This window comes from Pinus tabuliformis, chromosome 8, assembly GCF_031772625.1.
Source record: "Pinus tabuliformis cultivar Carrire ecotype Pingquan chromosome 8, CPIR1, whole genome shotgun sequence".
Taxonomy (NCBI): Eukaryota; Viridiplantae; Streptophyta; class Pinopsida; order Pinales; family Pinaceae; genus Pinus; species Pinus tabuliformis.
The window spans coordinates 893,508,242-893,522,954 of record NC_142294.1 but is presented as its reverse complement, the minus strand read 5'-3'; the positions used below and the strand labels follow the sequence as shown (position 1 = coordinate 893,522,954).

Below are 14,713 nucleotides of genomic sequence, written 5' to 3'. Positions count from 1 at the left end.
AACCAAAATACATGTTTTTCAATTTAACAATCCTATCGGCCTCCCTTTGCACCTTTTGGGGCAATTGCTAGTGTACTGTTCGATTGACTTCATGTGTATGAGTTGTTGGTGGAATTAAATATTGGTTACACTTTTATTACAATTCAATATTATCTCTGTTTTGAAAAAATACTGACTGTTGGATTGGCTTCATGTGTATGAGTTGTTGGTGGAATTAAATATTGGTTACACTGTTTATTGCAATTCAATATTATCTCTGTTTTGAAAAAGTACTGTGATACTAATTTGTGCTCTTTTGAACCCTAAGGGATATTACATACTCGTACATGCTGTAAGATGGCCTTCAAATTTAAAGTGTAGTTCAAGAAATGCAGGGCTCTTTTCAACATGATAAACGGCCCTTTCACACTTTTCTTTCAAGTCTCCATAATATCGGGAAAATAATTTTACATTATTATGCCAAGCAAGTGAATTCAGCTTCAATGTAACAAGTAAATGCTTTCAGATTTTCAAGTGGTACAAATAGCATGCAGTACACAAGTAGTTCAAATTGAAAGCTAAGAAATATTATCCATTTTAACTAGCAGGTAGAACAAGAAACAGTTTGACTGCAATTTCTTTCAAAAGAATTATAAGAAGCAATCAATCCCTGACAAAGACAGAAAATTTTCTCCTGACAATCATTCACTGCCACTCTCTCCCTTGATAGAATGCACAGGTGGTGCTCTATAATATGCAGGAACAGTACCAGGAAAGAACATCGGTCTGATTCCTTCTTCCTTAATAATTGGAAAAATGATATTGGATGCACCCTGCCATAGCCCAAAAGGACAAATAATTAGAGATTGAAGTCTACAGCAATGAAGACAGCACAGCTTACAAGAATGATAAAACATAATATCACTTCAATAAAGACTACTGGAACTGCATCTGTAGCAAATGTTTACTGTCCACCTTAATTCTGTGCTTAGTAGATATGAATCATTAAATGAAAGGTCAACCTGCAAGTGGAAGTGGCTCTAGGAGTAATAAAAAAGAGAAAATGCAGAGTAAATGGTTATCAACTCCATAGTAAGTTCTACAGGGCTGACAAACTTACAAAACATCATTTTGAAAAAAATTGAGAAAGATGCTAAAAACAGATACAAACCTTTCAGGAAAATGTACATCTTCATGTAATTCTGACCATCTTATTATACCAAAACTACTTTGTAGTCATCATGTACCTCTTTGCTGCATTTTCTTTAGCAAAATCAAAACAAATTTGAAGAATTGGAAAAGGAAGCCCATTTTCTTATTTAGTAAACTCGCATTTTTTAATGAAGATTGAAGAAGCTTAAATGCAAAAAACACCATTATTCCGTGTTGCACAAGTTTCTGGAACGCAGGTGTGGGTATTTTCAAACGTTTTAAAATTATTCTTAAACTGCTAATACATGTTTTAAAAGTGCATTAAAACATTTTAAAAGTGTTTTAAGAATTTAAAATTTCTTTTACACGATTAAAGCATTTTAAAAACGTTTTAAAAGTGCTTTAAAATGTTTGAAACATGTTTTAAAACATTTTAAAACGCTTTAAAAGTGCTTTAAAATGTTTTAAACATATTTTAAAACGTTTTTAAAGCATTAAAAAAAAAAAACGTTTTCTTAAAAACATTTTATAACATTTTAAAGAGTTTTAAAAGTTTTTTAACCATTTAAAAAGTGTTTTCAAGTGTTTTAAAAGCGTTTAAATATATATATTTTTTAAACGTTTTAAAATACATTTTAAAGTGTTTTAAAAGCATTTTTAAACTTTAAAGTGCTAAAACATGTTTTAAAAGTTCATTAAAACATTTTAAAAGTGCTTTAAAATGCTTTAAAATCATTTTGAAATGTTTTAAAGCGTTTAAAATTTGTTTTAAAACGTTTAAAGCATTTTGAAACGTTTTAAAAGTGCTTTAAGACGTTTTAAAGCTGCTTTAAAATGTTTTAAAAGTAATTTAAAACATTTAAAAAAAAATAGAAACGTTTTCTTATAAACATTTTATAAGATTTTAAAGAGTTTTAAAGTGTTTTAACCATTTAAAAAGTGTGTTTTAAGTTATTTAAAAACGTTTAAATATATATATTTTTAAACGCTTTAAAAGCATTTTTAAAGTGCTAAAACATGTTTTAAAAGTGCTTTAAAATGTTTTAAGCGTGTTTTAAACCGTTTTAAAAGTGCTTTAAAATGTTTTAAAACATTTTTAAAGCGTTTGAAAAAAATTAACGTTTTCTAAAAACATTTTATAACATTTTAAAGAGTTTTAAAAGTGTTTTTAACCATTTAAAAAGTGTTTTCAAGTGTTTCAAAAGCATTTAAACATATATATTTTTAAACGCTTTAAAAGTATTTTTAAAGTGCTAAAACATGTTTTAAAACGTTTTCTAAAAACATTTTAAAGAGTTTTAAAAGTGTTTTTAACCATTTAAAAAGTGTTTTCAAGTGTTTCAAAAGCATTTAAACATATATATTTTTAAACGCTTTAAAATACATTTTAAAGCGCTTTAAAGCGCTTTAAAAGTATTTTTAAAGTGCTAAAACATGTTTTAAAAGTGCTTTAAAATCATTTTGAAATGTTTTAAAGCGTTTAAAATTTGTTTTAAATCATTTAAAGCATTTTAAAAACATTTTAAAAGTGCCCTATTGTACTTGGTCTTCGTCGCAGCTGGTGCATTTGAAGGAGGCTTAGGGATTTTACCCCGCGCATAATCCATCACTTATTTTTCTTCCAAGGTCAAATCAAGAGACATCTTCCATTCATGATAGTCAAATTTATCATGGAGCTTGTCTTCAGTAGGGAAGTAGGATGAGGAACCTATTGAGCCTTTTGTACTTGTCGAACTGTCTTTGGTGATTGCTCTTTCACTCTTGCTTGGGCTTTGTCTTCACCTCACCTCTGATACCATGTTAATTTTAGGCAACAAGAGTATGTTCTATGCTTTAGAGCAATTTTACTTCAATTTCTTTATTAGCCCAGTATCAATATTTAGATTAGCAATCACATCAACATGATAGTAAAATGCAGATAGAACATAAACATAAACAATAGAAGACAAGCCAAGACAAGAGGACACAAGATGTGGCACTAGCTAGGGACAAACCCCAATGTGGGGAAACCCTTGATCAAATCTTCTTTTAGCCTTCAATAGTTCAACAGAGAGAGAGTACAATTTATAAATCTGATAATTTATAACAGCAACAAAGGAGCCCTAACCAAAAAATTCAACGTTGGTTAACAGGGCAGATTTGGCCCTCAACTAATTGGTCAATTTCAGCCTCCAAACAGCAAGATGAATCAGCCCTCAAAACAACCCAGTCAAAATCTGGTCAAATAGCCCACCTGCGGTTAGCCCTAGCTATAGTCAACGCTAGTTGAAGTCAACATTTCGCCTCAATTTCTGTGCCCAGAAATGCGGCTTGCCCAAACAGAGATAACCCTCACAAAAACACAGTCAAAGGTGGTTAACGCATGCTGGTCAATGCTTGGTCAAACTGTCCTGAAATTCGGTCTCCTGAAATTTCGCTCCCCTGAAATTTCGGATGTGTGGAGAGAGAGAGGCCCAGAAATCTGTATCCAATCAATGAGGGGAGAGAGAGAGAAGTGTGAAAATGAGTGTGTCCAAATGAGGCTAAGGCATCATGTATTTATAGCAAACGTTGAGGATGAATAGATGTGACTGTTGGGCTTCTGAGCCTACATAAGTTCGCTGGCCAACCTTCACAATAGGGAAGTCGAGGAGAAACACTATTCTAGGGTTTCTGATCTAGGAGACCGAGTTTCTCTAGGTAAGAAGAGATGAGCGGTAGAGACCGAGTTTCTCTGGGTAAGAAGAGAAGAGTAGTAGAGACTGAGACTCTCTAGAGGGAGCTGAGAATAGCACTCTGATAGGATAGAGATCGAGATTCTCTAGAGGAAGCCGAGAGGAGCAGTTCAAGAGTAGAAGGAAGCTGAGAAACGGAAGAGGCAGAACATCAAGGGTTAGTGACAAGGGTCTTGGAGGATTCTAGGGTCAAGGGTCTTTGTCATGGTCTTGGTATTCGTCAATTGAAGATCTATAAGAAGAATTATTGATTGGGTTTTCCTCTCAAAGAGTGAGAGGTTTTGGCCCTGGCTGACAAGCCTACATACTGTGTCTCTTGTTTTCTATTATTTATTTGGTAATTGTCTGGATGAAAAAAACACATTGATAATATAATGAAGAGATGATCATAATACAAGAAGTAAAAGCATATCACAAGCAATTATCAAGAAGAGAAATCTCCTAATCATGGTTGCCCTAGATTTCTCAACATGTCTAAGGATTTCATTCTATGGTTTGCATTTCATTATGGCTCGCATTATTATCCTGGGCAGCTCACATTCATTCTCGATGGTTCGTTACTTCGCGTTGTTTCTCTATAGCTCACTTTGTTTACTGTGGCCCGTATTTGCTATAACTCATATTTGTTATGACTCACATCATTTATTCTAGATCGCTTTTATTCCAGTGGCTCACTTTTATTTTTATTTGTGGCTCGCACATATTTCTATGTCTCTCACTTTATACCTGCAACTTGCATTTATTTATGGCTTGGTCCTTATTTGTGTGGCTCTCATACTTCTCTGTGGATTCGATTATATTCCTGTGGCTAGATTCTATTCTCCATGGATACTTGTTTCTGTTGTGGCTCACATTATTCCCTATGCTCACATCTATTCTTATGGCTCACATATTTATCTTTGTAACGCATATGTTACTACTTATGGTAGTATCATCTCTTGTTAGTATTGTATGGCTTTGTTGTTTGCACCCTTGACAACAATATTGACAGTGATGAGGGGCAATATCCATGGCAGTAACTATCTTGTATTTTGACAGTATGGAAAATATAGCAGTGTAGATTGGACTGAAGCCGACCATGTATCAGGGATACTTGACCATTATGAGCACCATCATTCAAAACGAGCCTTCATCATTCAAAGAAGCTGTAAAGCACCAAGTATGGAAGGATGCTATGAATGAAGAATACGAATCCATCATGAAGAATGATGTTTGGGATGTGGTTCCAAGACCTTAGGACAAAACAATTGTCACCTTGAAATGGCTTTACAAAATCGTGCATGGAGCTGATGGGAGTGCTGAAAAGTACAAGGCTCACTTTATTGCTCGAGGCTTTTCTCAAAAGGAAGGTGTAGATTATGATGAGATATTTGCACATGTTGCCTGATACACCACCATCCGCTTGATCATAGCCCTTGCTACCTCGCAAGGATGGAAACCTACATCAGATGGATGTTAGGACCGTGTTCTTTCATGGTTCGATTAAAGAAGAAGTCTATGTTGAACAACCCAAGGGGTTTGAGATTCATAATCGGGAATCTCATGTATGCAGGTTGAAGAAAGCTGTCTATGGGCTGAAGCAAGCACCCAGAGCTTCGTATGAGAGGATCAATAGCTATTTGATGAAGCTGGGATTCATTAGGAGTGAAGCCGATCTAAACCTTTACTTTAAGGTTGAAGATGATAAGCCTCTCATACTGGTGTTGTATGTTGATGACCTCTTTCTGACAGGTGCAGACCCTCTCATTCACAAATGTAAGAGGGAGTTGGCTTCCGAATTTGAGATGCACCTAGGATTGATGCACTATTTCCTAGGGCTAGAGGTTTGGCAAAAGCCAGGAGAAATTTTCCTATCTCAAGGAAAATACGTGGTGAAAATATTGGAGAGATTTGGTATGGTGGACTACAAGCCCGTGACTACCTCGATGGAGCTTAACTTTAAGAAGTATGCGGTAGTACTGTCGCACCTGCATTGGGAAACGCTTCTGAGTATCGTCAACTCATAGGAGCATCGATGTTCTTGGTGAACTCCCACCCAGATATATGTTTTGCAGTCAACACGTTGAACCAATATATGGTTGAGCCTCATCACTCACATTGGATTGGTATCAAGAATCTTCTGAGATATCTTCGAGGCATAATCTCTCATGGATTGAGATACACTACCGGAGATCTAAGGCGGCATGATTATTCCGATGCTGATTGGGCAGGCAGTGTGGTGGACCGAAAAAGCACTTCCGGGTGTTGTTTCTCTGTGGGTTCTACTTCGATATCTTGGATGAGGTGGAAGCAGAAGTCAGTGGCTTTGAGCACCGCCGAGGCCAAATACATTGCTGTGAGTATGGCCTCCTGTGAAGCTGTCTAGTTGCGGAAGCTCTTTAGTGAGTTGTTTGGTCATACGCTGGATACTATCGTGATCCTTTGCGACAACCAGAGTGGGATTCGTTTATCAGAGAATCTCGTATTTCATGATCGCTCCAAGCACATCTATATCAGGTACCAATTTATCTGGGATATGGTACAACGAGGAGCAATAAGGCTCCATCATATTGCGACTGATGAGCAGGTTGCCAACATTCTAACGAAGCCCCTAAGAAAGGTCAAATTCTTGACTTTCTGAGAATGACTAGGAGTCGTGGAGAGACCCTCTTATGAGGGTCCTGTATGATATATACTATGAGCTCTGGGAGCTCTGGGGGGCTTGGGGTACTTCTTGGAGTGATGAGCAACCATAGGGTGATTCAACCTTCCCCTAGTGGTTTGCTATGTACAAGGTGAGTGGTTCAGCCTTCCCCTATGATACCCCGTGGTGACATGTAGGCAAGAAGAGTGGTTCATCCTTCTCCTGCTGAGACATCCTACCCATGCAGTCTGGGACTCACGGGAAGTACCTCTCATTTGGCCAATGAGTAGGGAAATGAGGATAGGGACCATCGTAGTACCGATGGATGCATCGTGTATCTACCGTACTCCTTATGCTAGGATGACATTGATCTGGGATCAATTGGAACTGACTTCGGGTCAGTAAGAGTGGTATGAGACACTCTCTTTATTTGGAACTGATTTCAGATCAGTAAGAGTGTTATGAGACACTCTCTTTATTTGGAACTGATTTCAAATCAGTAAGAGTGGTATGACACACTCTCTTCATTGGGACTGACTTCAGGTCAGTGAGAGTGCTATTTATCTAGGACTGACTTCGGGTCAGTAGAGGATGGTATGATACATTCTCGATCACTTCTTCTTATTCATAGTTTAGCAGAGCAGAGAATAGCAGTGCATTGATGGTAGAGATAGTACCGACAAACAGATGGATTAGCAGATGGAGTTCTCCCTAGTTGAGAGGGAGTGTTAAAATTGGAAACTACGGCCAAACCCCATGTGGGTCAACTTATTTATGACAGCTAATATTTTTCTTGGATTCCTCTCATCGAGAGGTGTAGGATTGATCTAAAGAGCATCCGATTCCAACATGTATTCATGAAGATATGAATTTATTTGTATTTCTTGACAATTTGTCAAGGTCGGCCAACAAGCAAAACAGTGTTTTACACCCCCAGCTCATCCTCAATGTGGCATATAAAAGGAGGAGACCTTGTGGCATTATGGCACTAATCTCATCATCTCATTCCTCTCTCTCCTAGTCTGATTGGGTATGCGTAGGAGGAAGACACTCACACATGGGAAGGAGGAAGGACGTTGGTTTGATTTAGGGCAGCACTGACTAGGGTCGACCGTGGAGCATCAAGGTTGTATTTTGACTGCGTTGACTAGCAAAGAGGACTGTTTGACTGTGGTTTGGGTTAGGCAGCCTCTCTTAGGCTAGCCATATTTCTGGAAGGCAAAGCATTGACCTATTTGACCATATATTTGACCAACGTTGACTGTTGAGGGTTGACCGTAGACTTTGACTTTCGTTGACTGCTATTTGACCTTCATTTCAAGACTGTTTTGGGCTGCCTATACTTGCTATTGCAGGCCGAGTTGATTGATGTTGACTTGAGGTCATTGTTAACTTGTTTGACCAGATTTGACTTTGCTGGTTAGGGTTTAGTTGTTGCTGTCACAAAATTATAGAATTTTGTAATTGTACTATCTCCCTCTCTTTGCTGAATTGTTGAAGAATATAAGAAGAATTGATCAAAGGGTTTCCCCGCATTGGGGTTTGTCCCTGGCTGGTGCCACATCTTGTGTCTCTTGTCTTGGCTTGTCTTCTACTGTTTACATTTATGTTCTATTTGCATTTTACTATCATGTTGATGTGATTGCAATTTTGGAAATTGATATTGGGCTAATAAGAAAATTTGAAGTAAATTTCTCTTAAGCATAGAACATACCATAATTTAACATGGTATCAGAGTTGAGGTGAAGACAAAGCCCAAGCAAGAGTGAAAGAGCAATCATCGAACACAGTTGAAAAGGTCAAAAAGGCTTCATGGGTTCCTCATCTCACTTCCCGGCCGAAGACAAGCTCCGTGAGAAGTCTAATTATCATGGATGGAAGATGTCTCTTGATCTGACATTGAAAGAGCAAGAAGTGATGGACTATGTGAGGGGTGGAATTACGGAGCCTCCATCAAATGCACCGGCTGCTACAAAGAACAAGTGCACTAATGGTGAAGTCAAAGCAAAGAAAATCATCTGAGACTCAATTGACAAGCGTCTGGTGGCGTACATTTCTAAGTTGAACACCTCCAAGGAGATCTATGATAGACTGGTAAGCTTGTTTAAAGTTAGTGATGAAAATCAAGTTTTGTTCCTCAAAAATAAGTTGAAGGATATTAAGAAGGGCAAGGACAAGGATATTCAATCCTACTTCTTAAAAATCACTGAGATCAAGAATGATCTCCTATCAATCAAATAAGTCATTCCTAATAGGGAACTAACTATCACTGCCCTTGGAGGGCTCCCATCCGAATGGTATATATTTAGAACCACTCTTCTCAATAATGATTGAATTTCGGGATTTGAAGAATTGATGTCGAGATGCATTCAAGAAGAGACAAGGATGGTAGAGAAAGAAATGCCTTCAATCAAAGGCAACCCCACTGCTTTCTCCTCTCATGCCAAAAGGAGAAATAATTCTGGGTCTAAAGGTCATTTCAAAGCGAAGCCTGGGTCGAAGGGTGGAAGGAAGGGAAGATGCTTCGTTTGCAATAAATTTGGCCACTATGCGAGGGAGAGTCCAAATAGAAAGGACACATCACCTGATGATGATCAAAATTACTCTAGGGGCAACTCCAACCACAATCAAAGGAATGGCAAGTTCAATGGCAAAGGAAAAAGGAATGCGGGAAACCAAGGAAGTGGTCAACCCTCCAAGAAAGCAAGGGACTCCAAGTATGAATCAAATGTTGTTAATAATAAGCAAGATGAGTAAAATCTGATATCGGCCCTCTCCACTACCTCTCCTCTGGACTCGTTGGGAAATTGGCTTATTGATAGTGGTGCCTCAAGGCACTTCACTGGTTACAAGGAAGCTCTCTCTAATCTGATAGAGAAGGAGACAAACTTGGAGACAATTCCACATATCCCGTAAAGGGTGTAGGGAATGTTACTCTTCAATTAAATCAGGGTAACATGATCCATTTGCAAGAAGTCTTATATGTACTTGATCTCAAGATGAACTTGGTGTCCATTTCGGCAATGGAAGACAAAGGCTACAAGGTGGCCTTGATCGATGGCAAGGTACGCATGTGGAAAAAGAATTTTAAAGATACTTTCACTCTTGGTTCTGGATTGACTCTTTATATAAAGTTGGAGGAAGTCCGTTGGGAGTCATGTCTTGTGACACATCTCTACAGTCTGAACCATGGCACCAGAGGTTTTCCCACCTTCATTATAAGGCTCTATCCGATGTGAGATAGATGGTGACATGGATGCCCGAGTTTAAAGTAGAGCATGAAGGTGTATGTCCGGGATGTGTTGAAGGACAGCTCAAAAGGGGACCGTTCCCCTCAAGCCATAGCAAGACCTTTGATATTTTGCAGTTGGTTCACTCCGACATATCTGGTATGATTCCCGTGAACTCTTTGGGAGGATATCTATAATATATATTATCTTACTTTTACAAATGATTACTCTCGCAAGGCTTGGATATACTTCCTGAAAAAGAAGGATGAAGTGTTCACCTGGTTCCGTCACTTCAAAGCCTTGATCGAGAATCAAACTGAGAAGAGGATCAAGATTCTAAGGACTGATAATGGGACCGAGTATGAATCCAATGAGTTCCATGACTTTTGCAAAGAAGTTGGCATTAAGAGGGAGACTACAACACCATACAATCCTAAGCAAAATGGTGTGGCTGAAAGGAAGAATCGTGTAATTGTGGAAGTTGTCCGTGCCATGCTCCATGATCAAAGGCTTCCGAAGTTTCTATGGGCCGAAGCTGTGAATACCGCCGTATATGTACAAAACCGATGCCCTCATCAAGCATTAGATTCCAAGGCTCCTGAAGACTAAAAGAAGATTTGATCAAGGGTTCCCCACATTGGGGTTTGTCCCTGGTTGGTGCCACAACTTTGTGTTCTCTTGTCTTGGCTTGTCTTCCACTGTTTATGTTTATGTTCTATCTGCATTTTACTATCATGTTGATGTGATTGCTAATCCGAATATTGATATTGGGCTAATAAAGAAATTGAAGTAAAATTTCTCTAAAGCATAGAATATACCATTGTTGCCTAAAATTAACATCTCTATTCCAACAAAGGAATTTTCTCATTCCTACAAGGAATGTACCTAAGCTCCCTCTTGGCTTAGGAATTTCCAAGTTTCTTCCAAGTAAGAAACTTTCCAGGCTCCCTCTTAATAGGGACCTACAATAGCTCCTTAGGTGGAGAATATGGGACAATCAGCTGCTTGAAGAACTCCTTCCTTTGATGTCATGAAATTCTTTGTCACGGAGTCTTCTTCCTTTTGGAACTTCTTCATAGGGCGCAGACCATCCATCACTTTCATTCATGAGTTAGTCATGTCATCATTCCTTTCATTAGAAAGTGATCCATCAGTCTACATCTAGCCTTTCTTCATGTTATGTTGCCTTCATCATGCTATCTTCTTCGGAAGGATCTTACATCCTTCTACATTGTTCTCATGGAAGACATCCATAGTTCTTCCCTTCGGCAGCCCTGCATAAGCTCATCCAGATACTAGTTCATAAATAAGAAATGAACACTTGAATCATAATTACCTTTGTGATGGTCTTTCACCATGACATTTTCCTGTTTGCATCAACATCCTACATACATGTTGACATATCTCCCAAAGATATCCATTGTCAAGGGTCTCCTGACTTTTTCAGACTTCCATCAGAGTCTTCATATCTTTCCGGGAGAGTTCCTAGTCAAATCTTCTTGGTTTTTTGGATGTTGATTGCCTTTACCACAGTTGCATATCTCACGATCTCTTCCTTCCTTTCTTCACACATTTCATTTCATTCCCAGGAACTTCCAATCAGAGTTCCTCAATTGTAGTTAATTGTCTCATACTTCATATGAGGACATATTATGTTGATTTCATCTAATTAAATATGTGAACCATGCATTCTTGCATCCCTTTGAGGGAGGAGATCCTTTCGTTGATCATGCCCCAGTGATCCCTATTGTCTGCAACCATATGACATGACTTCCATGATATCAAATGTGAGCATACATACCTCATCTTTCTTTTGAATCATCCAGACTTCCTGCAATAATTTCTTTTGAATGAAGAGACTTCATTCCCTTGATCTGCTTCACTGTCATGTTATCATACCATCATTTTATGAATTCCACAAGATTGGAATTCTTGAAGAACCACTTTTTCTTCTTGATCGGTGAATCTTGCAATGAAGATTCCATCAGAGAATCTTGAGGATCTTGCATATCTTATCCTGCATATGTTATCTTTTGATAGATGTATGATAACCCTTTTTCCTAGATGACTTCTTCCTTCTTCATAAGTATCACTTGAGCTTCTAATGAGGTTTACCAAGAGCTATATCCTACCTAGTTGACTTCCATAGGTTTTGTTCCAAACATTTATTATATTACATATGTCACGAGCTCTTTCTTCTAATGCTTCTACCATGATGCCATTCTCTAATATGATGCATCCTATTTTATTTTCAAAGCTTCCTATCTATAATACAATAGAAGAGTACCTTTTAGTGAAGGAGATCCTCTTAGTTATAGTAGAGATCTTTCACTTCCTCCTTCTTAGGTTTCTTTGTCTTAGGATCTTCTACTTCTTCGGTAATATGGGCTTCTTCCTTATTCTTCTTGTTATTGTCCCTTTTAAGCTTAGGACAATATCTTCGATAGTGCCCATATTCTTGACATCCATAGTATTGTACTTTAGCCATGTTCTTCTTCTTCTTTTGAGGACCAAATTTTCCAAACTTTCCTTTTCTTCTTGACATAGCAACATACACTTGATTCTGCTCATTTGTTCTGACATCCGATTTTGCCTTTAGTCTAGTTTCTTCAATCTTACACAATGACCATAGATCTTGAAAGGGAGTGGCTTCTTTCTTCCCATAGATACTTGAAGTGAAGTTGCCCCATTCCTCCAGTAGTGCATCACTACTACAGTGGTCATTTCTTTGTCAGAGATTATTTCACCCAGATCTTGAAGTTGACCTCTTATCTCAGAAACCCTCGTAAAATATGAGGCTATTCCTTCTTCCCTAGAGATCTTCAATTAGTAGATTTCTTACCTTAGAGGGATTACTTCTCCAGTAGTAATAATGGAAAATAACTCTACCAATTTGTCATATATAGATTTTACAGTGTCTAATTTTGATACATATGGGATGAGCGAGTGTTTGATGGATTCTATAAGGAGCCCTAACTAGAAAAGGAGCACGGCAGCAAAGGAGCCCTAACTAGAAAAGTCAATGCTGGTCAACAGACCAGATTTGACCCTCAACTAATTGGTCAACTTCAGTCAACTTTGGCCTCCAAACACCAAGATGAATCAACCCTCAAAATAGCCCAAAAATAGCCCAGTCAAAATCTGGTCATACAACCCACCTGCGGTCAGCGCTAGCTACAGTCAACACTACTAAAAGTCAACTTTTAGCCTCGATTTTTGTGCCCAGAAATGCGGCCTGCCCAAATAGAGATAGCCCTCACAAAAACACAATCAAAGGAGGTCAACACATGCTGGTCAATGCTTTGTCAAACTGTCCAAAAATTTGGTCTCCTGAAATTTCGCTATCTTGAAATTTCAGATGTGTGGAGAGAGAAAGGCCCAGAAATCTGTACCCAATCAATGAGGAGAGAGAGAGAGAGAAGTGTGAAGATGAGTGTGTCCAAATGAGGCTAAGGCATCATGTATTTATAGCAAACGTTGAGGATGAATAGACGTCACTGTTGGGCTTCTAAGCCTACATAAGTTTGTTGGCCGACCTTAACAATTTGTCCATAATCAAAATAAATTCATAACTTCATTTGTACATCTCGGAATTGGATGATCTTTAGATCAATCCTATACCTCTCGGAGAGAGGAATCCAAGAAAAATATCAGTTGTCATAAATAAGATGACCCATGTGGAGTTTGGCCCTAGTTGCCAATTTTAACACTCCCTCTCAACTAGGGAGAACTCCATCTGCTAATCCATCTGCCCATCTGTACTATCTCTGCCATCAATAAACTGCTCTTCTCTGCTAAACTATGAAGAGGAAGTGATCGAGAATATATCATACCATTCTCTAATGACCTGAAGTCAGTCCCAAATAAAAAGGAGTGCCTCACACCATTCTTATTAATTCGAAGCCAGTTCCAATCGAAAGAGAGTGTCTCATACCACTCTTATTGACCCGAAGTCAGTTCCCATTGATCCCAGATCAATATTGGCCATCCTAGCATAGGGAGTATGGTAGTACACGATGTGTCCATCGGTAGTACTATGGTCCCTATCCTCATTTCCCTACTCATTAGCCAGATGAGAAGTACTTCCCATGAGTCCCATACTGCATGGGTAGGATGTCTCAGTAGGAGAAGGATGATCCACTCATCCTACCTACATGTCGCCAAAGGGTATCACAGGGGAAGCTTAAACCACTCACCCTATGGTTGCTCACCGCTCCAAGAAGTACCCCAAGCCCCCAGAGCTCCTAGAGCTCAATGTCCATCTCATACAGGACCCTCATAAGAGGGTCTCTCCAAGACTCCAAGTTGTTCTTGAAAGGCCAAGAATTTGACCTTCCCCTGGAGCTTTGTTAGAATATTAGCGACCTTGTCATCAGTCCCAATGTGATGGAGCCTTATTGCTCCTCGTTGCGCCATATCCCGGATAAAGTGGTACTTGATATCTATATGCTTGGAACGATCATGAAACACAAGATTCTCTGATAATCGGATCCCACTCTGGTTGTCACAGAGGATCACGGTGGTATCCATCACAAGTCCAAACAGCTCACTGAAGAGGTTCCTCAACTAGACAGCTTCACAGGAGGCCATACTAGCTAGCTATGTATTCGGGCTCAGCGGTGCTCAAGGAAACTGATTTCTGATTCTTGCTCATCCAAGATATCGAAGCAAAACCCAAAGAAAAACACAATGTTCCACTAAGGTTCCGGGACGAGGGGGCGAGGGAGCGATGGGGCGCGAGAGCGGCCTATGCAAAAGCTCCTTACCATTTTTTAGGAAACGTGGGGGAGCGTCAGGGTCTTAAAAATTTATAAATATAAAATATAATTTATTAATTGAGTCCACTATGACAATTTGGTTTGAATTGAAAAGCTGCAAAGCATGATCATTGATATGAATTCCTGGAGCAAGAAAGCAATGAATTTAAAAATTTACACAATCCTTCTTAGAAGAAAACTTAAACAAAGAGAGAACTGTCCTTCTTAGAAGAAAACTTAAACATAGAGAGAACTCAG

The 14,713-nt window shown here is 38.7% G+C and overlaps 1 protein-coding gene across 1 annotated transcript in view; it reads right to left on the bottom strand.

Annotated features, from left to right (window-relative positions):
* Positions 1-430: 430 nt before the first annotated feature.
* Positions 431-14,713, bottom strand: part of LOC149238418 (squalene monooxygenase SE1-like) — a 201,936-nt gene continuing 187,653 nt past the window's right edge. The window contains exon 7 of the mRNA XM_089369558.1: positions 431-812. Coding sequence (XP_089225684.1) covers positions 681-812 — 132 coding nt within the window. The 3' untranslated portion in view covers positions 431-680. The remainder of the gene's footprint in view (positions 813-14,713) is intronic.